We start from the raw sequence: 23,313 nt of genomic DNA, 5'->3' as shown, positions 1-23,313 counted from the left end.
GGATCCAACGTTGCTCGTGAATCACTCTATTACATCAATGATTGGCTCTGCAAATTAATGAGTGAAGCTGTTTCGCGGTGGAGACTAAACAGACCGAACAGAATCCACAGCAAAGTTGTTCAATAATTGGAAAATGAATCATTAAGCGAAGAGAAGTACATTGGCCCAGATGTCCACATTAAGTGCCATCTGCGAAAACATTCACAACTGTTATCCCTGTGACAAATGAGCATGACTAGAAGGTCAGGCGCCATCAGGGCTTCAGGCCTAGCCAGCAGGGGGCAGAGCGACACCACGGAGGACCTGGGCTCCTTTTTTATTCGTCCCTCTGTCACATTCTGTCACTCATGCATCCTGCCATCCATAATGCACACTGTGAGATCCCTAATGTAAACATGTGCGCTGGCATCTGAATGACATGAAGCCTTTGTGGAGCTTTTCCTAGACAACCATCAAGCCTTTCACAGCGGGGGGGTTATCTTTGTGGAGGGACACTGATTTATTGACTGGCATTGTCTCTGTACGGGATTTCGAGCTGCATGTGTAAAACGTGTACATCCTGTGAAATGAAGCATGCTTGTTTGTTTGGAGGGAACAATGTTACTGGCTGGGGGAGTCGCGTTATCTTTAGCATGTTGCTAGCGAGGGGACGCAGCATCTCCCAGCCTCATTTACAGCTATTTTTAACTTGTGCTGGATTTAATAAAGAATGTACACGTTAGAGCAGGGATGACAAAACTCACTTTGTTCCTTTTGACAACACACTGTGAAAGACTGGTACAACTGATAAGCACAGACAGGAGTCATTTTTCATACACGGAGGGTTTTAATGGTGAGCTATCGGTTACCAAGATAGTGAGAATGAAAGATGTCAAAGAGATTGCGTTTTTCTTTTCCAGCGGACTTTTAAGCTTTAGAAAGAAAAGATATCTTACTGTGGTCTTCTCCAGGCAGTGCAGCAGGTGATTGTGCTGGCTCTCAAAAGGAGGGCTGGGGGCCTTTGCCACCAGGGCTTTTCCTGCCTCCTTGGAGGCCTTCGAACACACAGAGTACAAAAAACAACGGTGTTGATGAGCAAGTTGAGATTGTGCGTCGACTCGAGTCTTGAGCGAGGTCGGGGGGGATGTAGTGGAGAGTACGCAAAGCGCTGAGGGTTGAAATGCTGATCTGTAGCGCGGCAGCCAATCTACTGAGATCCTAGTGAGCTGTGGATGTGGATGCGTAGAGACACTGGTTGACCCCATCATTTTTCACTGATGGAATTTTGCCAGCTGATTTGGTGACAAGGACCATAAGACGTCAAATTAGAGGTCATTTCAGTTAAACAGCAGTGGCACACCTAGACACAGATCAAACAGATTGCACCAAACACACCACAGGTTTCTGGTTCACGACAACAACGTACACTTTAATGGAGCTCTGCACGCCTCTGGGATGGAAGGTATGTTTGTGTTAGTTTGCACTACCACCCGAATGCTCTAGAAACAACACGCAGAACGCACGGCAGATTAAAAAAAAAAAAAAAAAACAGAGTTTAGAGGAGATGCAGGCCGAGCAGACGGGCCTCCAAACAGTAAGCCTTTGGTTTCCTCCTTCCCCTCAAAACCCTGTTGGACAGACATGCAGAGCTTGGTCATGAGTCAGTGTGACGCGGTAATGGCGGCGCTCCGCCAGAAGGCAAGTGTGCCTGCCCGGCCCTCCTGCTGTATGGATAGAGAGAGAGACAGAGAGAGAGAGAGAGAGGGGGGGGAGAGAGAGAGAGAGAGAGAGAGAGAGATAGTGTTGAGGGAAGCATGTCAATGCTGCAGCCGAGAGGTGTGATGTGTGAGAGAGAGAGAGGGCGATCATACTGAAGCACTGGAATGACAGCAGCCCCTATGTCAGAGCATGAGAAGCCCCCCCCTCCCCTCCCGCCTCCCGCCTCCCGTGCGTGGTTGCATGGCCCACAAGCAGAGCGGCATGCAGGCGGCAGCGAGGCCCCAGTCAGTTAGCCCCAAAGCCGCTGCTTGGTCTCGTTACCTCCTCCAGTGAGTCGATCAGGAGCCCATTTTGTTTGTAGCGCATATAGACATTAGTGCCTCGAATCTTCGCAGCGCGGATTCTAGCAAGCCGAGATTTCTGTTTGAACAAACAGACCTCTGTTTTAGCTTTTGAAAGTTTGTCTGTCACACTAATTGACTCTGTCCACCCCTGACAGCCACAGTGTAGTATAGTCGGGAGAGGCCGTGCTTAACCCTACGATGAGGGAATTCTGCCTTAGCAAACAGTCATAGGGAAGAAAGGCACATATTGAAAAGCCGCTGACACAATAGTCTGCAGATCATTTGTTTAGCCGTTGTCATTCCCTCGCTTATATCCCACTGAAATATACTCAAGGTAGTTGAGCCCATCCAATACACACATACGCAGAAACACAATAAAAGATACTGGAAGATAGTGTTTGCCCTGTCATTCTGCTACGTGCGGATAAGACAGGGAGAGGGGAAAGAGGCAGATAGAAGCAACGTAAAGATAAAGAGAGGGAAAGGAAGAGACAGAACAGAAGGAGGTAGAGAGTCTGTACCCGCTGGGCTCGCCGCTTCTCTGCCCGCTGGCTTTGGTGGTAGATGCGGCTGAAGTTGGACACTATGACAGGGACGGGCAAGGCGATGACCAGCACCCCGCTCAGTGAGCAAATGGACCCAAACACCTTCCCCACGATGGTTTTTGGCACCATGTCACCGTACCTGAAACACAGAAAACACAGTAAGCGCTGTTTAAAAAAAACAAAACAAGAAACAATATATATTCTCCTTTGAAAGAACTTGCCCCGGAGGCTCGTTTCATCATGTTAAATCATTGTTACGAAGATGTTATTTTTAATAGTCCTGAAATAGTCAGAGTGACCTTGGATTCGTTCACAACTTCAAAAACCCAAGTCACACATCTGAAGTGGCTGCGCAATAAATAGGACTGTTGTGAAGCCTGTTCTTCTTGGCCTACTTTCTACGTGCCTTCCTGATGTTCTTCTTTCAAAACCCTGTTTCATATATAATTACACACCTGCTGGCGCCGACTAATGCTTTCACATCACGACCAAATGCGCTACATGTCCCCCGCGACCTCTGTTAGCCGCAAACAGCTTGCAAAAGATACAGGGAGCGGTATCACGTCAAGTAAAAGAAAAGGAAAAGGGAAACCATGCCAAACCCCGGAGACATGGCTTAAGTGTGTGGGCCGTGATAGCGAGCCGTTTGTTTTGTCCTTTCTACCACGTCAAATGCCTAACCAAATTAAAAACACTTGCGCTTGGGATGAAGTGAACCGCCACTCTTTGAGAATTGTGCAAGACGCTGATGTAACCTCAAGCATGCTAGTTTTACAACATTATACAAATGTTCATATCACATGTTCGGCGGGCCACACATAGGAGATTAATGGTCGTACATACGTCAGGCGGGACTGAATCATCCACATTAAAGAGATTAATGCGCTCGTCTCCTGTCGGGCAGTCGGACCTGTCTGGGTTCAAGATAAAGATAAAGTCAAACTGTCTTCCCAATTTCACTTTCCTTAAACAATATTTTATGCTTTTTTTCTAAGATTAGCATTTATCGAGTTCAGCGTTGGTTGTGTTCAGTGGTTTGTCTTCACATTCAGTCATCTTCAGCTTAGTACTAAACTATGTTATACAGGTCGGGTTAATGGCACAGCAGACAGCTGCGTGAGGGAAGGTTATCCTACCCTGTTTGTTTCACTGTGGTGGTCGAGTAATCTTCTGATGGAAACCATACACATACATTCATTCAGCAACCAGCGAGGGGAGTTTATTTGTGACAATAATGAAAATTCAGTTTACGTTTTTTTGTTTGCTTTTAAAAGAATCTTTTAAACTTATTTTATTCTATTTTGTTCTTATATTGCACCAATTCACCAATTCACATTCCTCTATGTGAAACGTATGTGGCAATAAATGGCTTCTGATCTGATTCTGATTCCGATGTGCTAAACGGCAAAAACATTTGCTCAGACAACTTTTTGATATTCTGTTGCCACAAGAAAAGATAATTATCATTCATCTTCGTGAATCGATAAGGTAACAAACCCAGAAGACGCAAATCCTTTGAACAATAGCTCACTGAGAGAAAAATAAATAAATAAACTGCTCAAAAAAAAGGATTCGGAACCCCTCTATGTGTTGCGGCGCACCGGCAAGCCAGAGGATTGCAGGATGGTAAGATGAATGATCGAGACCCCAATGCGCAAATGACCTGAGAAGACCATTACCTCCCGAGAAGAAGATGAATGCAGGTAGGAAAGGACATCAGCATTGCTCAGTGGCTGTGACAGCCGCGCGTCTCTCAAGTGAGGCGGGGTAATGTGAATGTATCGCTACACGGGAGGTTGACTATTTCATAAATGAAGTTGTCTAATGCCCACGGCCGTCTGCTTGAGTCATTAGCCTCAGGTTTCCATCACGTTGGGCCCAACGGCCCAACGGGCTTTTACAGAGCTTTGGTGGAAAGATGTAAACCTGGACATTTTAATATCATGCTTGATGGGACTTCATGTACAACTGTTTTCTTTCCGGTTGAGTAAAGTCACCCAGGCGTCATTAGTTTTACAGATCATTACAGGTCAAGTCATTTTCCTATTTAAAAAGCCTGACAGTAGGTGTCAATTATAGATTCCGCATGTACCGTTAAAAGCCTATTCGGCGATCCGCATAAAAAATTCAGGAACGCTTTCCCTCCTGTAAACGTTATTGCTCTATTCTGTTTCATTCCAACAATTCGTTTTATTGTTTTAAATGCTGCTGGATGTGAAAACAAGTCCAATCTATAGGATACAATACATTGAGCTCCTTTCCCCTGAAAGCAAAGTACAGCAGTGGGGCAGGAGGAAAAAAAAGAAAATAAGCAAACGCACTGTGGAGAGAAACTAACAGTGATGGATTGTTCATGTGGGGGAAGCTTGGAAACACAAAGCTCTGCCTCCTGGAGGACGGCAGAGGCAGGAATTAGCAGCAGCGAGAGATTAAAGTAATGTTCCTGCTTTGTTCTTGTTGTCTCTGACTACCAGGTACCCACGATTCGTTCCCCAAGCGGACATGGGTGAGACGCGAAGATGGATGGCCCGATCCTTATCCGCCCCGCAGAGGAGGAGGAGGAATGTCGGAATGACTGAGTATCAATTCCCCAGTTCCAACCACCTGAAACCACACTGCGCTCGCGTCAGCACCGGCCTTAAAAACAGCGCATTCTGTAGAATCCTTCCAACACTGAGATGACAGCATTGCAGATGAAGCCCAGCGTGCCGGCAGAGAGGGCAAACCGAGGGATGGCCTCAGACGGCCTAAAGAGGACTATTTGAATTGCAGTAAAGTGGGACAGATGTCTCAGCGGGGGATCGGATAATAGACCAATCAGACATTCACGTGTCCCTGTGTGAACCTGCGTGGTTTTTTTTGCGTTGGACCGTCGGAGTGGTGGGGGGTTACTCCATCAGGGGTTGCATATTGACAGATTTCTGTACATGACCTCCACCACCACACGGCAAGCGACGACACCCAAAAAACATGGACACGCCTGGATACAGAAACACACACACGCCCACGGGATTATGTACTTGTTGTGTGTGTGTGTCTGAAACAGTCTTTAATTTGAAATCTAGTTAAACCAACCCCACTTCCTAAAAAGCAATCTTCCCTCTTGATTGTCTTCCAGGGCCGAGTGTCTGAAATCCAACTACCATCTTGTTCGTGGGAAGTGAGAAATTCTTTAATAAAAAAATAGAAAAAGACATCTGAATGACGTTACAGACACGTCATTTATTTATTTGTCTTCTGAGAGAAAGGGAAGGACCTTTTTCTAAAAATCTAATCAAGTTATATTAAATCTTGAATTGAATATAAATTCTGATTGTTTGCAGCACTGCTCATGTTGCGCAGAAATAAACTGACCTATCAAACAGTGTGGAGTTGGCAGGAGAAGGGCAACTCTTACACGGACCCCTTGAGCACAGGCTTAAGTGTGTGATGAACTCATAGTGCTACTCAAGCGCCATCAACAGCCTAGCAGTGCTGACAATTAGGATCCAAGAAGAATTGTGGCAGATCTTTCAGCTTTGTCACCAGTGTTAAAATCCAATCATCCACTGGCACCTTTTGTCACAGTATTCCTAGCTTCCACTCGCCTCCTGCAAAAGTGACTGTAGCATAGGGAGATAATAACTTATATGATATGAATGGCCTCACAGCACTCCCTTCCACTGATGAAGGTCAAAGTGTTCAAATGAAGAAACTCTACAGATACTGGAGCTGCTGAACTGTGTGGCTATTAAATCCGTCATGGTAAAGACATTGAATCTCCTCAAACCGCTCTTTGATCTACTCCACTTTGATATTTCAATAAAGGAATTCAAATCATTTGATTAATATAATAAGCATTTTGATTCGTCAGCTGATAAGAATCGAGCCGGATCCAAGCACAGGGTCCTATCTCATGCATGATCCATATCCGTTATTTCATGCCAATAATTGCTGAGGGGCCTGAAGTCTGATAATCTGAATGTAACATTTTGATCTCACCTTTTTCCATGAGACTGGTTTTAAATACACATTTCACCCTGTAGCTACTACGCATTATCTGCAAGCTATTACCCCAAGGCCTGTTGTGGGTGTTGAGTCACTGTGAACCTAATATGAAATCCTCTTTGAGATTCTCAAACAAGTCACTCATTTAAAAAAACGCACATTATTGTGTAAAAAAACGTGAAGGTTAACCACTTATTTGTCCAACAAAGGATTAGCTTTTTTTTTTTGTTATCACACCAAACGGATGAGATTGGTAAATTCGAAACATGCTCTCTCTGCATCGAGTGGCATCAGCATATCTTTGATAATTCAGGTGAATGCAGGATTTTCTGTTTGACCTTCACCGATCATCCCATCCCTCCCAATCAGTGCTTCCTGAGGCAAATCACTCGCTCAGTTTCACAGTTCAATGCGTCCTACTGCGCAGACAAGCTCTCTGAACCTGTGGGACCAAATCCTGTCAATTATCTTGAAACTTCGATACTGTCACTGACTGTTCCAATCAAAAGTTGATAACGACAGAGGGAAGCATTAAAACAGCGAGGGGACACAGCGAGAGTGGCAAGGTCGCGGAGTATCGGATTTCCTTAAAGTGGTGACTGGTCCTGCGGCTGCGCTGTAAAATGTAAAGCGACAGCAGAGGGCCAAAGACTGTCAGAGCGGGCGCAACTTTAAATGTTATCTGAGCACCCTGACACAGAAGTGGTGAAGTCTTACACCGGCCAATCAAGTCCTGACAAGGAGCAGCGCTCCATCCCAGTGCAGTTCTCTGTAGCTTCTCCACAAGGCAGAACCAGCACAATATTCATCTTTGCTGACAGTTAAATAATAGATGTACCAAAAAAAAAAAAAGTAATTTTCCTCCTGATTTCCATCATGCTCACACGACTATGAATCCAGAATCTCATGAAACGGATGATGCTGCCCGCATGTCACAGAGGCACACCAACATGAGTGACAAGGAGAAATACATTTTGCTGGGGTATGAAGACCGCAAGATTTATGGAGTACTGCAGGAGGGGTCTTGAGGGTGGTTATGTCATATTAAGAGCTCTCATAAAAAATGTAGTGTGTAAAAACAAGACGGGATAGGCTAAATGATCGTTCCTTTCTGTGCCATCGGGCATTGTGAATCTGAAGGGAAGAGTAATGCAGCAAACAGAGACCGCTGCATTTACAGATAAACACGGGTATGTGAAGCTCGTTGAATGAAGGAAAACGCTGGTGAACCATAAATCTATATTATTGATGAAGCAAATGTAAATGCGTTTTGTGTTTTGGTCAGCATGTTCACATTTTAAGCACATTTATCCATCTCCACAATGAACAAAGTGGAAAAATAAAGTCTTTAATAATGCCAGAGAGACTTGAAGCCTCCCCGGTGGCTACCCCTGAAGGAATTCCTCAATGCAGTGGCACCGCTACATTACGAACCACTGCAATGCAACTCATGTGCGGTTCCAAGAAACCCAAGCACAATAAATGAACATGATCTCCCACATGATCCCTAAACACCACGTATCATTCCCGATGTTCAGCACCGCATCTCTGGCTGCAACCCGGGAGCATAACATTCCAAAATGCTGCCTCTCTCGGGTTTGGACACCAAAGACTGATGGGATTAAGAGTGTGTGGGCCGATAGGACTCTGCTCAGATGCTATCCCTCAGATATAAATCGTTATAAAAGGGGGGAATCCCACAGGCGCTGGGATTAGCCTGCTGGATTTTCGCTGCAGGTGATGAGGGAAAGAAGAAGAAGAAGGCTGGCAGGACTACACAACATAATGGCGAGATGGGAAAGCAGAGATAGGATGGAGCCAGAAGACCGCACTGCCTGCTGTAATACGTGTTGTAGGGAGAGAAAAAACAGCACTCAAGTATGAGTAACTGCGAACAATAGCTACGGGGAAGGACGACTTTTAGACAGGTGAACATCGTCAAATCTGTGGGGAAAAAATGCACGCGCTGCGTTTCTCTGACTGGATGGTGAAATGCGGTTTGATCAAAGTGCGGGGCAGAAGTGAGAGATTGTTTTTCTGGCTTTCCAAAACCCAGCTGAGATCCATTCTCTGCAGACTGGTGAGGGGCGATGGGTACGGCTGAAGGTTAGTATGTGAAGTTCAAGGGAACATGCCGCAGCGCGCACAGCTGAATGCCGGTGGGCGTCAATGCATTGTAAATGAAGACTTTGTGATGAAGCGGTGTCAGTGTGGCTTTGATCTTCCAACTGAAGGTTCACCGTGGAGACTCAGGAACTACACGGAACCAATGAAGCCTGGTGCAATTCCCCTTCTCTTTTTTTTCTCTCCCATAACCGTGCAGACACCGATAAACCATATAGAATAATCCCCCACGTATATAGCTCTGGCAAAGGCACCTCATCTCTCTCTCTCTCCCGTTCACATATCAAACATGTATTCCCTCAGCCCTCAAAATCCCAGCTTAACCCTCACCCCTGGAAACCAGGCGGCTAGTTATCATTGCGGCTTCGACATCAGCATGCACGCCCCTCTCCCATTTGGGAGATCGTCTTAAGAGTCGGGGATGATAAAAAGCTTTCCTCTCTGCCGCTCTTCCTTTCCTGACTTTGACTCACCCTTCCTCTGACTGGACCGGCCTGCCTGAAAACTATGAGATGGAGATGGAACACTCAGTCCTCTTTCTTTTTCTCCTCTTTTTCTATTATCGTGCGGTGTTGTAACACAGCCCTGCTTGACATTTTGCTTTTCTTCTGCTCTTCTTCAGTCTACACCTGCTGACACTTGAGAAACAAGTGCTGCCTCATGCATAAAAGTAGCCCTGTCCCACTGCTGTTATGTGCTAAGTCACCTCCACTTCCTCTAGGTCATGGTCACAACCAATTCCATACGGCCGTTTCTTTTCATTACAAGATGAATGGCTTTTCTGTATTAATAGAAGTTTTACGAGGGTTAAGTGTCCACATGGACCCATAAAAATAGCTTGCTATCCTGCAAACAGCAAATGTGAGATAATAATATGTATCAGGGGAGGTCTGCATTAAGCAGGACTTCCATCGGTCACGGGATGAGGAAAGTAGGTAAACTGAGTCAAACCCTGCCAAAGGTGTTATTTGTCATTCCTCACGATACTTCATGAAGCCAGGGGCTAAAATGATTTTCTCCTCAAAGTTAGTATCATACTTATAATGCAATAATGCAATTACACTGCTTTGTGGCTGAACAGGGAGGGCAGAGGAACATGAAAGAGGGGTTGGAAGCACGAAGGGGCGCCGCGGCTATGGATTATGGGAGAACGTGATACTAAAATGAAATCATCAGACACTCAAGTGATTATGCTAATGAACTCATTCAGTATTCATCAAAGGTTAATCTGCATGCGGGCGGGAGTGGTGGCATTTTCAACAACATAGAAGGCTTTGATCAAGCAAGACACCTCAACTCTGGTGAAGGCCTGAGATACGGTTAAAGGTGAAAATGCAAAAATGTATGAATAAGTATAAGATAAGTTGTTTTTATATTCTATAATGCAACAATTCCTATCGACAAAGACACAACGGGCCAAACTGGTGCGTGCTGTCCATGAGGACCTACACAAACGATCAACTAGTATTGACCAGGTGAGATTCCAAAGCAACCACAGGGACCTTTGTTGTGTGTTCAGGTGATGGAGAAAAGGATAAAACGGTAAAGGTCTGGCGGATTAGCGCCTCTGTGTTGGAAAAGAGAACTGGTCCAGGAGCCTCATTACACTGACGGCAGATTAGTGCTCCGCGGCGCCAGAGCAGACGGTGCGAGATTAACTTTGATTCCACACAGAGCAGCCGCTGGATATCTGCTCCCTCCTCCAAATGGCCTCTTAACTCGAAGTTTGCGATGTGTGGCTCATGAGTTACAGTATCTGAAAATCTGCACTTTAAACGGGAGAACGAAAACACCAAATTTGGGGTTTAGTGAAATTTTGCTCCTGGGAATATTACACATGAAACGTGAGCTTTTGCTGATTACTTTTGGTATCAATATATCTAATTGGCACTCCGCCGGTTTTACAAAAGAAAGTTATTTTCCTGAAAGTGAAGAGTATTTAGCATTTAAAAAATAATAGATGAAGCTATCAGAGGGGTGTCAGGGTCATCTGTGCTTGGAGTCTTCAATTCTAAAGCCTCAGATACAAACTAAGTGTAGAGTTTAAAAGAAGGTACTTAACAGTCAGAGAGGGTTTAGTGAAAGAAGCTTTTGGGAAAAAAAGGAAATCTAAGCCTCTTTTTCCTTTTTGACAACTTTATTTTTAAATTGTCTCTCATGTGCCCAAATGTTATGGAAATGCGGTAAAAAAATGCTAGAATAAGATTTAATCAACTATCTTTAATGTACATGTAAATGTAAAAGAAATAATTGAAAGTGCCCATCAAACCTGAAGTCTTGACCAACAGTTCAAAACAGAAGGGTTATTTAATTGACAATTATAGAAGACAAAGAAAAGCAGCACCTCCTTTAATTTGAGAAAATAGAACCTGTGAATACTATAAAAAGTGAGCTCTCAGGTCAGCAGATCCATGTCTAAGACAAATGAGCAAACACCTTGCGGTGATGAAGACGAACGGGCTAGTCAGTTGACTTTAAATTGGGATTGCCGGTTAAACCACAATTCCATCTAAGTCAAGAATGAATTGATTGACTGACAATCATTCTGCAGTCTATGGTCAGATCAATATCACTGTAAAATATTTTTTAAAGTACTGCTCAGATCAAGTCAATTTCTAGAGTTTAATTAATGCATATTGGGGGTAAATTATCGATTTCTTTTTGCTCAACATCTGAAAACCTTTTATTTAGATTCTGTTTGAGTTGCATCTTTTAAATTGTCCAGATCAGCTTTTTACACAAACACCTGCGGCCCCTTATCTTCACGCATGCTTCCTGTTCATGTGGGATAATGCAAGTAAAAACAATAAACAACAAATTACAGCCATAAAAAAAAAAGTTTTTTAATTAAACTGCTCAAAGTTCAAAGGAACATTTCAAACTCTCGCAGTAAAGTTGAACGGGAATAGCGGATGTTGAGGATGAGACAGAAAGAGTGGCGGAGTGTAAAAAACATACTGAGCGGCCTCTCAGAGAGAGTGTGGACAGCAGCCAGACCGGCGACAGCAGCGAGCCCAGATAACAGCAAGTAGGAACCAGCGAGAACCTGTGGGGGAGTATCAGGAGGAGCTACATCTCTTCCAACAGCTGCCGACTGGCCCCGGGGCCCGAGCCGAGCTGCTAGATGCAACCGTATCCACCATCTCCCCCACCACGCTTCTTTGTGCACATGGGGGGGGGGGGCATCATTACTTTTCTCATTTGACTCCACAAGACTTCTCCTGTCAAATAAAAAAAAAAAGTGAGGTGAGAAATAACAGCTCGGGGCGATGGGTGGAACAACAAGGACGCAACCCGAAAGGTCACTTCACCAATGAAAATTGGCCTCCCATTCACACAGTATCAGTCATCAAGGAGTTTAGGGCTGTGTCTGCTTTCACGGGGGGGGGGGGTGGGAGTGGGGCGTTTAACTTCAGCGTCACTGCAGAGGACAGATGAAAAATGATGTTAACACGCTGGAGACGGGCGGCGTGAAGGCGGCAACTTTGGCTCCAGGAGAGACGACACATACTATAACGGAATATACCGTTAACAATCGTGACCAAATTAAGGTTATTCATTTTAATCAAACCACAGCGCCCCCTCCCTCCCACTATCCCATGGGGTTGCTATATTTAAGCACTTTTTCATTTTCGTCTTTTTTTTTTGGTCTTGGCTGGTGGCAAGGCAAATTGCTTTGTGGGACGTCTGCCCTTGAAGAATCAGATGATAGAAAGAGATATTTTTACATACTGTAGATGTGGAGTGAGAGCCAGCTGTATCAAATTGACTCTGTTGTGTTACAGACTCGTCTTTTTATTTCTTATGTTTCCCCTCCTAAACAGAAAGGCTGTTGGTTTTTGTACCTGTACTAGATTAGCGGTGTATCCTGCGGGAGAGAGAGAGTGAGTTGGAACGTTTGCCTCCCATCTCTCCCATTCATTTGCCCAATTTCTAATTGGACTGCTCCATCTGTTGAGGTCCACAAGTTGTCTTCCGGGGATGCTACGGTTAAAACATCCAATCAAACACACACGTGCGTCAGGGACGGTCTTCCTGGAGCACTGCCATACTGCAAACTGAAAGAGTAGTTTGTGTAGGCGTGTGTGTGTGTGTGTCCCTGTGTGTAGTGATGTACAGAACTATCAGATGTCCAGCGGTGTTCGTGGCGGAGATAAAAAGGAACCCTGATTTGAAGCTGGCTTGGGAAATGAATCTGTCACACAGCAGATCTGTCGGTAGTGAGTGACATGGTTTAATACAAATTATTTCAAAAGATGACAATGAATGATAAGTTCCCGAAATGCAGTGTCAGTAGTATCGACTGGATGTCAAATGTACAATCTGATAAATGTTCCCTAAATGGGACTTTTTCAAATCCTGAAAAATGGCCGACATTTTTTGATTCTCTTCCAATTCTTGGAATCCTTTAATGATATGAAAAATTGTATTCCGTGTGCTTGTTACTACATCCCATTGACTAGGGGAGCGAGCAGTGGGATGTGTGACAGTGTATTTGTGGTGATGTTTGCAGCCCATTAACTTTGATGGATGCCATTTTGTAGAGACGTGGAGTTGGAACGGCGGAAACACATCTTGTCTCTCTGTCACCAACATGTGTATGCAAAATTGTGGGGAAAATTCCAGCAATGTAATCCAAAATCCATGCAGGATTGAGACCACTTCACCTTTGGAGGTAATTCAATGTCACATTAGATTTGTCTCCTGAGATCATCGGCCATGACTTCCATGTGACTTCCAGAGGACAGTGAGGACCCGAGGATCATAGGCTAACGGCATCAGCTTCACTTGGTGTGTTTTTCCCTGCACGTGAGAGCATGTCTGCATGTGCAGGTAAATGGAACCAACATAGACCCCGAATAGATTGCGGTCTATGGTGTTATGCTAACTGTCTGAGCCACCTTCTTCTCCATCCAACTCACTTGCTTGCCTTTCAGCCAAAATGTGTGGCTTATTCAAAATGAGACACACTCGATTTGTCTGTGGCCGTTATGTAAAGATAAGGCCGTGCATGCCAGAAATCCAACTCTAAAGCTGCTCCACAGGGATTATGGACAATTGGCTAAGATGAAAAATAGAAATAATAATCATCTGTTTACGGTTTTTGCACTAATACCTTGAAAAAGAAGCGAAAATCCCCGGATGGAAATGCAATCCTTGAGCATTTGGATACTCCTGAGGAGAGTGCCTTTGGAAAGATGCACAGGCAGGAAATCCTTTAGGTGTGAGCAGAACCCACACTTCAATAAGAACTGGACAAAGGTATCAATCGAACTATCGTCCATTCCATTCAGAATCAAGCATTAAAATGTTGCCATTTTTTTTTCAAGTAAATGAAATGAAAGGAAACATTGCAGTGTAAAGGAAGGCATTGATGGGATAGGATTAGGATTTGTCCTTTCAATGCTTAATTATGTTTACCTGGTCTGACCTTGTTAGTTGGTTGTCTAACTTACTCCTTGCAGGTAGGCAAAAGTACCTGAACTGAATATACAAAGAATTTTGTATTGGAATCTTAACATTTTCATAAACGTATCAGAGAATCTGGTCAATGTAAATACACATTCAAATAGTCAATCATAATTTTCCCTCTGCCAAAAGTACTTTAAAATATGCAATTAATTATCAATAATTCTGAAGATCCCCTTTGTATCATTATCATTTCAACAATGTTGGTTACTGTGAGCATAATTCTAACAGTGCAAAATCTACATCCCTACAACATGCTGATTTTTAAGTCTAATGTTAACCATATTCAATGTTCACAGTGTAATGTGTTGTCATGTAAATATCTCCTGATTAGCATTAGATACATATTATATGTTGAGATGATGGGGACCTCATTAGTAGGCTACAGCAGGTAGGTGATCACACACCGAAGAATTGGACGAACTGGAATTTTGACCTGAAGACGGCACTAGATGAAAGACGTTTGGATCCTCAGTAGCTCGAAAGGGGCACTGAGTTCAGGGTCCGTTTCAAAGAGCACATTTTACTAAACCTGAGCAGAAGCCTGAGCTCTGAGTTGACTCACCCTGAGAAACTTCTGACATTTTTGGCGACAGAACAGCTGATCAGGGTTTGTTCGATCGTTAAGCTTCTGCGAGATGAATGAATAAAGCCATCATCAGTGGCGAACTGATACCATAATTCACCATGGCAACAGATGTACAAATGTCACAGCCGCAGTGGATGCAGAGACAATAATGCATGATAGATATTTATGGACTATGCAAATGTATCCTTAGAAATAAAATAAAACGAGTAAGAGTGTGGAAAAGTGTCATTTGTTGAGCTTCAATCTGACAGGGCAAAAAACAGGAGTTGAATGCATAAAATAACTGACACAATCTGAACTATGGAGGGTGATTGAAAGGTTGAAATGCCATAGATTTCCAACCTAAACGTCTATTTAGTTTTATTTCAGATTTTTCAGTTGCTTTGTTGCAGCTACTTCAACAAATGTTAAACGCAAGCACTGCAATGCTGTTGAAACTCCTACAGACCATACTCACCCTATTTAACAACTCACTTTCATGCTATTTTGCTGCTGCATCACGTCCTGCTAACTCCAAAATATTTACATATAATCTCCAATATTATAGGAATTATGTTCCATCAGTGACAGCCGGCACAAACGCTGTGCACAGCATCAAAGTGTTATATATTCATATAAAAGAGATTTCATTCTGAGCTGGTGGGGACTTTACGGTGTGTAATATTTGAATGCGATGGCAAATAAATGCTGGTCACAGTGGACTTCTGTTAATTAATGCATTTCAGTACAGACCGAATCAAAAAGGAAATAAACAGCGTGTCGGGCTCATTAAGAAGGAGGAGACGGAGAGAAAGGCAGGGTTCGTTAAAGAAAACCATCAGGTAGGTTGGTTCACAGAGTCAGTTACCATGGAAACTGTTTAAGTTACCTCCCTTTCTGCAACTGAAAACTGAGTTGTTTTCCATAATCTCAAGGTTTACTTACTCTCTGGAGGAAGACCGGGTCTCTACCAGAGGTGTTTTCCAAGAGCACTGCGGTACAATGTGATTGAAAATATTGGTTTGGGGACATGATGTGATGGCTGTCTAACCCATCACCTTAACTGGTTTACTTAGGGTTCAGTACAACTATGAAGGGAACAAGAATTTTTGCACTAACTTTTAAATCAAGCCAATCTTCTCAATCTTAGCTCTAGAGCAAAAGTCTGTGGATCAACAAAGTCATTAAGCCGTTTTCATCATAGTTATTCATGTTAACCATTCTGTGGGTATCATTGATTTCTGCTCCAAATGAAATGGAAATGCATTCAGTAGTTTTTGGAGATATCAGTCCGGACCAGACGACAGAACTATGCTCCTAGTGTGGCAAAAAAACAAACCTGCACAGACCTCGAAAAAATACTGCATTTTATCACAGTGGGAAAGAAAATGACGCTGAAAAACAGACAAAATACTGTAATGTGATGCTTTCAACCTCTAAGGTGACTGCTGAGAATCTGTACGGGGCAGATACAATAAAAGCACCATCACCATTTCCCTTGTGAAAATGAACTGCTCAATCCCTCGAGATTGTGGCAGTAAAGTGTTAAGACCATATTTTGTGGTAACTCAATTGAATCTTATTGTTCTGTGTGATTGCAATTTTTACTCTCTCCATAACAAAAGCCAACACCTAAAGAAACTAAAAACCAAGGCACTATTCACCAGCTGTCATTTAGCTATTGTACACTGAAAATACTTTAAAGGCTTTATTGTGTCAATCAACAATAGACATACTCAAAAAATAGCAACTCTAATTCTGCAATAGCAACTTGTAGTTGCAATAATGGTAGATAACAGGAAAAATGATATATAATATTTTTCTCAATCCACTCACCACAAACTTGAGGTGTCTGAGAGTCTGAACTAGTCTGACATAGAATAATAACACTTCCGGATGGCTACTTAATATGTCCTCCATCCATTTCAGTCTCAAGAATAAAGTTAAATAAAAAGCCAAATACTCCCTGGTACACCAGTGCATGATATTCCTTTTTTAAGGTGGAAAAGAACATTTCTAGACCTGGAGAACATTCACTGTTTAGTTTCTGTTTGACCAAATGACCTACATCAGGTGATACATTTAGCTATTTATAGAAGCTGGGGCAGGCAGGAAACAGCTGCCATGTGTCAGGGTGACAGGCTGACATCCCTCATCTCAGTAGGACCTCCCTGCCAGGCAGACAGAGGGAAGCTTTTTATACCCTCATCCGAAATGAGACATAGCCTCTTAGCATTCATACCGCATACGTAAACTAATAATCTATGGAGCCCGTGGCAAAGGCTCGACAACAAAACTAGGTTAACAGCACCGAGGACTATATGAGCAGCTCGATGTGAGGCCGCGCCTTTTCCCTTTTCAGAGATGCGTATTTTGCCTTCACCTCAAGTAGGATCGGTATTAAGCATTCAGAGCTTTTATTGTGGTTTCCTGGTGCCGTAAACTCGCACAAGATGCCTAAGCTCTGGCAAAAATTGGACATTTCATCAGCAGTGGAACAGTTCTTTAAGGCGACAAACAGGCCGAAATCAATATTCATGGCTTTGCTATGAAGCAGCTCGCGTTAACGCATTGTGAATGGGCTGCAGACCAAGTTTCAATGACTGTGTTTGCATCAAAGTTACACTGCACACTCTGAAAAGGAATCCTTCTGTTTTCCTTCGTTAAATGAAAGTCTCCATTGATACTAGACCGTGACTGATGTTAACTTTACACGCTATCATGCAATCTAAGCGTGGGTACTTTAAAACTAAGTCAAAGTAATGGATTTCTCTCATCCCAGGCCTTGTTTTGCACGAGAGGCTTTGAAAAGGGAATAACCCTTATTTTAAAACCGTATCCAATGATGTCCTCACTCACCAGATGAGGTGTTGGACTAGCAGAAGTTACATCACTCTTTAAATTTTGTTGGGTTCACACAACAGACGGGTGATTGCTTTTAGCTATAATCTCTGAATCTCTGCTGATCACAGATGTTGGCTCGTTGGCTGAGGGGCGTTTTTGATAAAGAGACAAATGTCAGGGGGAGGGATACTCACAGCCTGGCATTACAAAAGCTGGCAGTGTTTCAAGATATTGTGTTTGCTATGCTGCCCCACGCGCCTGAGAAAAGAAAAAGAAATCGGTGTGAAGAGCGAGTTACCCCTCCCAAACCCCTCGCAGTGATGGGCGGGAGCATCATCACCGCCCTCATAAGTTTCTGTTCTCACATTTGTTTTGCAAAGATGGATTTTGAGGTCAGAAAAGGGGCAAAGAATGGATTTGTTCCGGGAAAGGTACCGTAATGGATCTTAGTTTAATGTTTACCATGGTGATGGTATGGCATCTAAAAATAAAAAAAGCAACTGCTTTCTCCCTCAACCAGCACCCGTTACATGCCAATGGAGGCAGTGGTGTGATGTTACAGGCATGTTAAAGCAAACGACAATTTGTTAGTAACAAAGTAACAAAGTGACTTCCATCTGTTTAACTCTACAATTTATTACAGTGATTTTCTTTTTTCAAAACGCTAATGTGACAATGTGGGAATTATTCATACCAATTCATTTCTCCATTGTTCGAGCACCACGTTGAGTTGATAATTTGTTTTCTGGCCTTACAGATTGACCTTGATCACGGGAAATTGGTAGTGAATACAGTATGTCTCTCCAGGGAAACTTGTGGCTGGACTCAAACTTACAGAATATGAAGAGTTCCTCCAGTATGAAATTATTTTTATTGTTTTAATTAGGGAAAAAGATTTTTTTTGTAGCAAAATGAAATATAAGATTTTCCCCATGAAGAGAACACGTTTATGGCACTAAGATAAAAAAAAAGACGCAGCAAACAAATGAACACAATCAAATCAAGAAACTCATTCACCAACTTGACATTCAAGTGACAAGACAAAAAATGTAAATCCACTAGTCGTTTTGTCCATATTTCGTTGTATACATTTTTCTCTTTCTGTGTGAGATTTATGTGAGATGGGGAAGATATTTTCTTCATTTGTGTTGTTCAGAGTTGTATTGTGCTGTCGGGGTTGGTGAATCAATACCTAATGGATTGAGACAGCCGGCACTAAGTCTTGTTTTGGGTATTGATACTTGCATCAATAAGATTGATGCTAAAAGAAAATGGAATGATTACTTTTATTACAGTAATAATACAGTGCAAGGACTGTTTGCTTCTCTGCTGTTGTTACATTCTCATAATGATGATAACATGAATATATTCAGCTAAATTCATGCATGTGATCCTCTGCATTACGTTAAAACACTACCTTTGACTTTTTTGTACCAAATCTTTGTGGTAGTCGTGCCTTTTTTCACACTGCCACCAAACGGTAGCCTATTAATAAATAGGGAGATATGTTGAGTATAAGCATGTACCTCTAGACAGACAATACATTTATTGTGACACCGACATGACATTGCATGGATGCCCAGCACCGTGTAAACCGTTTAGAATAAAGTTGTACATCACAAGCAGGTGATGAGGAGGCATTATGTGTGTCTGCATACCGCTCTCCACGAGAAGACCAGTCATCTCCATCTGTATGATGATAGTATGTAAATAAGCCATGCAGCACCAGAGGAGAAGATAGCTGTGGTTCATTTTTACCCTGTTTGATCAACTGTATCCGATATCTTCTACGGTATATCAACTTTCAAGATAGGACACAGTCCCATAATAGACAATATATCCACATTTCATTCATTCTCTCAATTTGCGCTGGGGTTTCTTGTCCGCGAGATTGGATGGAAGCGGAGCCACAAAGAGCAAATGCTTTCTAACAACAATGAAATCGAGGTGATCTGTTTTCTCTCACATCCGCTTATTCCCTAATACGGTGATGCTGCATTCACTCGGAGCAACTTTAATCTCGTTCTGGAAAATTCCATTAATCTTTGACGCTGCTTGCAATACAAAGCAGTAGATGAAAATGCTGAGCAGTGGAAAAAAAAACAGATTTGCCATATTTTATGTCCTCACACTACGTTGCCCAAGTGCAGAACATGCTAGTCTATTTCCCTGCTTAATGCAGCACATTCAAAGTGAATTAATGACCCCTCCCTCCTCCCCCTCCGCATGGAATGAGTGTTGTTGGTGCTGCCTCAAATACGAGTTGTCAAAGAAATCAAATCAAATGGGAGGGATAGCCATTTTGTCCTTGCCATATAGATTATTTATCAATCTGACCATCCGCAGTGACGCATGACTGCTTTTACAGTCAGTTCACATACACAGTAGCCTTACATCAACCAACCAATGGCCAGCATCTGTTTTCAGCTCAGGGTTGACTGAGCAAAAACATTTTCTTTTTGACATATTATTTATTAGAAACACACCGTATACGCTGTCATTAAAATGTAATTTAAGTCTTTGAAGTTTCAAACTCCATAAATACTGTACGATGTGAAAAATCCGGAATATATGAATCCCTATAAAATGCTAATCAATCGTTCAACTCACACCTCAATAACAGCCTTTTAAATCCCTAACTGCCAGTGGGAAACTGCTTCTGTGTGATGAAAACAAAGACACCGAATAAAATGTGTATTTTCAATTTAGCAGAAAAAGAGCAGCTCTGTTGTTGTTGTTGTTTTTTTCAGATTCCGTCTTTCACAATGATCTTAATCTCCTCTGCCTGGCTTCGCGTTCCCGCCCCTCACTCCCACTCCTCCATTTCCTTTTCGTGGGCAGAAAGGAGCTTGCACAGAAACACATTTCAGTGCCAGGTCCCCCTCATTAAGTCACCTGTCACTTCAGGACCATTATGCCAGCCTCATATTAGCATCACCTCTCCTCCCCAATAAAGCACCTGGAGAGGCACTATGAGCCTGCAGGCTAATGGCAGCCTACATATCTCACCCATCAGCCACTTCTGCCTTACACAGTAATTCACCACATCGCTCATAATGGATTGCTGATTTTCATAATGTGCATAACATAGACAATGCCAAGTGGTGTAATGTATTCAGCTGAACACAGAAAGTACACCCATTGCAGCACATAATCATACACGCCGAATGTTCCCGCTGATTGTCGTGCACGAGCGGAGAAAAAAAGTGAGGGGCTCGGTAACTTCATCCAGCCCCACCAGTGCTATGTCATCAAGAACACATTTGTTATCGCATGGGTACAGATACAGTAAAAGGCCCTACAGATTGTCCCTGCACATTTCAGTTACATTTGACATTAAGTAAAAGGGTTAGCTCTTCAAAAACCTGGAGGAGGAAACCAATGCTTTGCATTGTAGGCTTTGATTGCAACGTGATTCAGGGATCAAAACTGGCAAGCATGATAATGGCCGTACTTCTAGTGGTTTATGGGCCCAACAGTGACCCTCATGTCTTTTAACCTTACCTCCTCTGCCCTATAAATCCTACCCCGGCGCTTTATAGGGCTCACTTGTCAGGCTTTTCCAGTCTTATTTGGTGGGCGGAGCTGTAGGACAGACCAATGACAATGGCGATAACTTATGCATTTGTTAAGTGACTTCAATGCACAGCCGTGTTTGTGGCACCGTAGGACAATGCCCGTCGTAAATGTGACAACAGACCAGCGACTGCAACGATCGCTCTTTGCAGCATCAGAGGCAGTGGCTGACAGGAAGATATTGATATGAGGATTGGGAGAAAAGATAGTGTTCGACAAAAATGAAATGCTTGAGTGTGCTCCTCGAGTGATGCTCGGGGCCATTATGTCTATCAAAGGTAATGACTGTTTGTGTCCAGAGGAACGAGTGTGCCTCTGTGCAACGCTAAACCCTGTACTCCCCACTCCTCTTCCCTTGTGGGTTGCGCTTGACTTCCACCGTTTTCACAGCTGCTCTCGGCAGTGCACTCCATTACACCTTAAATCACTTAAAAGATCTGAAGCACCAAAAAGTCCCTCTGCAGATAATTCACCCTGACTGTGTGGATAATCTGAGAGAAGACCAAGAAAACACTGCAACATCTTATTCCAGCCTATGAAGTGGAGCATCTTTTTATTGGAATCTACCACTGCCTTGAATTGACAATATTGAATCAAAGTCACAAATGTATACTCCCGTAAAATACTGCAGAACCCAAAACCACAGATGATAATCTCATATCACAAACACAGTCACCCAAATCTCGAAGATCTTGGCAGGAGGGTTCTAACGGAGGCGGATTTGTCTTTGTTAGGTATCCTAAGGCGGCCACAGAGATTAGGCCAGATAAATAAGGACGGATAAGTGGGTCTTGTCCTGTGTTTGGTGGCACAGAGCCGTAGACACACAGTGGCGTGACACGCAGCTGCACAGTGCTATTGATTCTCTGCTAGTCTCCAGGCACCCTTCCCTTTCATCCAGGCTGCCTGCCAAGTGCCTCTGAACAGGAGCCCCTGCTCTCTCAATGTCTGCACGTCTGCTTAAGCACAATCAATGGGCCATCAGCGGGGGGAGAGAACGCACGCCACTGTCTTTACTTCCACAGGGGGAGAGTCAGGGAAATTGAAAATATATGTAGTGGAAAGGCATCATGATACCATGCAGGCGTAGAGCATCTTTGACTATCAGCATGAAATCAAATGCCTCAAATGGATGTTACAGTCGGTAGCGCCACCGCTGGTCTTTAAAGAGCTTATTTGCAACCGTATGAAAAGACCACCGCATTCATGTCTGACTTAAGTGAGTATTCGTTAGGCGTGGCTCAATTTTTCTGCATGTTGAGATCTGAAACGAACCATCCGAATACCTCATTTCCACTGATCAGATGATCATTTGGAGGTTACTGCAGAAGACGAAACAATAGCAACAGATATTTTCCTCACTTCAGTGCATTCAGCAGGACAACGACAAGCAGAATTTAGCGTTACTGTACGTTTGTACGTTTAAAAAAATAAAAAGTACAGTTTTTTTAAGACATTGATGAATCATGAGAAGGAGCCGACTTTGTCTTTCAGTGATGGGTATTCAGCCTCTCCACCGGTGGTCCACTATGCAGCATATTGCACCACTGCAAGGCTTCAGTTGAGGTTGCAAATCTGTCAGCCAGGCTGTCATGGGTTACAATGGAGTGACAGAAACGTCCCCATTACCATGGACATTTCACTTTTGTTCCTCGCACTGCAAAACATCTTTTTCAAATCCATCTTAAGCAACACAAAGGGGATTCCGAGCTGAATGCAGCAATGAATTTGTTGCTCCCAAAAGATAAATAATGTACCCTCTTACAAAATTCATCTCTCATCTGTGCTTTGAATCTGAATGGAACGCATGGCCGATGGACCAGTACGATTGAGCCGGAGGCTTCAACCACCGGATCGTGCATATCGCTAATTATTCATCATTGGTTATTTCGAGGTTGAACGGTAGTTCGACTGGTATTGAGTGAATGCAGGGGAAAGCTTTGTAAGCCATTAAGAACACAAGAAATCCACTAACTAAATGTCACCCGCTGCATGGGGAAGATAGAGACACGTTGTCGTGGTGACAATAAATACTCGTAATTACAACACATATGATAACACAATCTTTTCCTGTGCAGGGTGCCTGTATCAGATATAATGATGAAGAAGCATCCATATCAAACACACGTAGGAAGTCAAACATATAATGCACCTTGTC

At 43.2% G+C, this 23,313-nt stretch overlaps 1 protein-coding gene across 2 annotated transcripts in view; it reads right to left on the bottom strand.

The window, feature by feature from the left end:
- The window catches only part of LOC120808744 (A-type voltage-gated potassium channel KCND2), a 29,284-nt gene that overhangs the window by 2,620 nt on the left and 3,351 nt on the right, over positions 1 to 23,313 (bottom strand). The window contains exons 3-5 of one of the 2 annotated variants that reach the window (XM_040161848.2): positions 2,564 to 2,726; positions 2,020 to 2,118; positions 936 to 1,034 (exon numbers count right to left, since the gene is read on the bottom strand). In XM_040161848.2, coding sequence (XP_040017782.1) covers positions 936 to 1,034; positions 2,020 to 2,118; positions 2,564 to 2,726 — 361 coding nt within the window. The remainder of the gene's footprint in view (positions 1 to 935; positions 1,035 to 2,019; positions 2,119 to 2,563; positions 2,727 to 23,313) is intronic. The other variant, XM_040161849.2, reaches the window with a different exon arrangement.

Source organism: Gasterosteus aculeatus, chromosome X (genome assembly GCF_964276395.1).
Source record: "Gasterosteus aculeatus chromosome X, fGasAcu3.hap1.1, whole genome shotgun sequence".
Classification (NCBI taxonomy): Eukaryota; Metazoa; Chordata; class Actinopteri; order Perciformes; family Gasterosteidae; genus Gasterosteus; species Gasterosteus aculeatus.
Note: the sequence above shows the minus strand (reverse complement) of the source record. Positions and strands in the feature narration are given on the sequence as shown.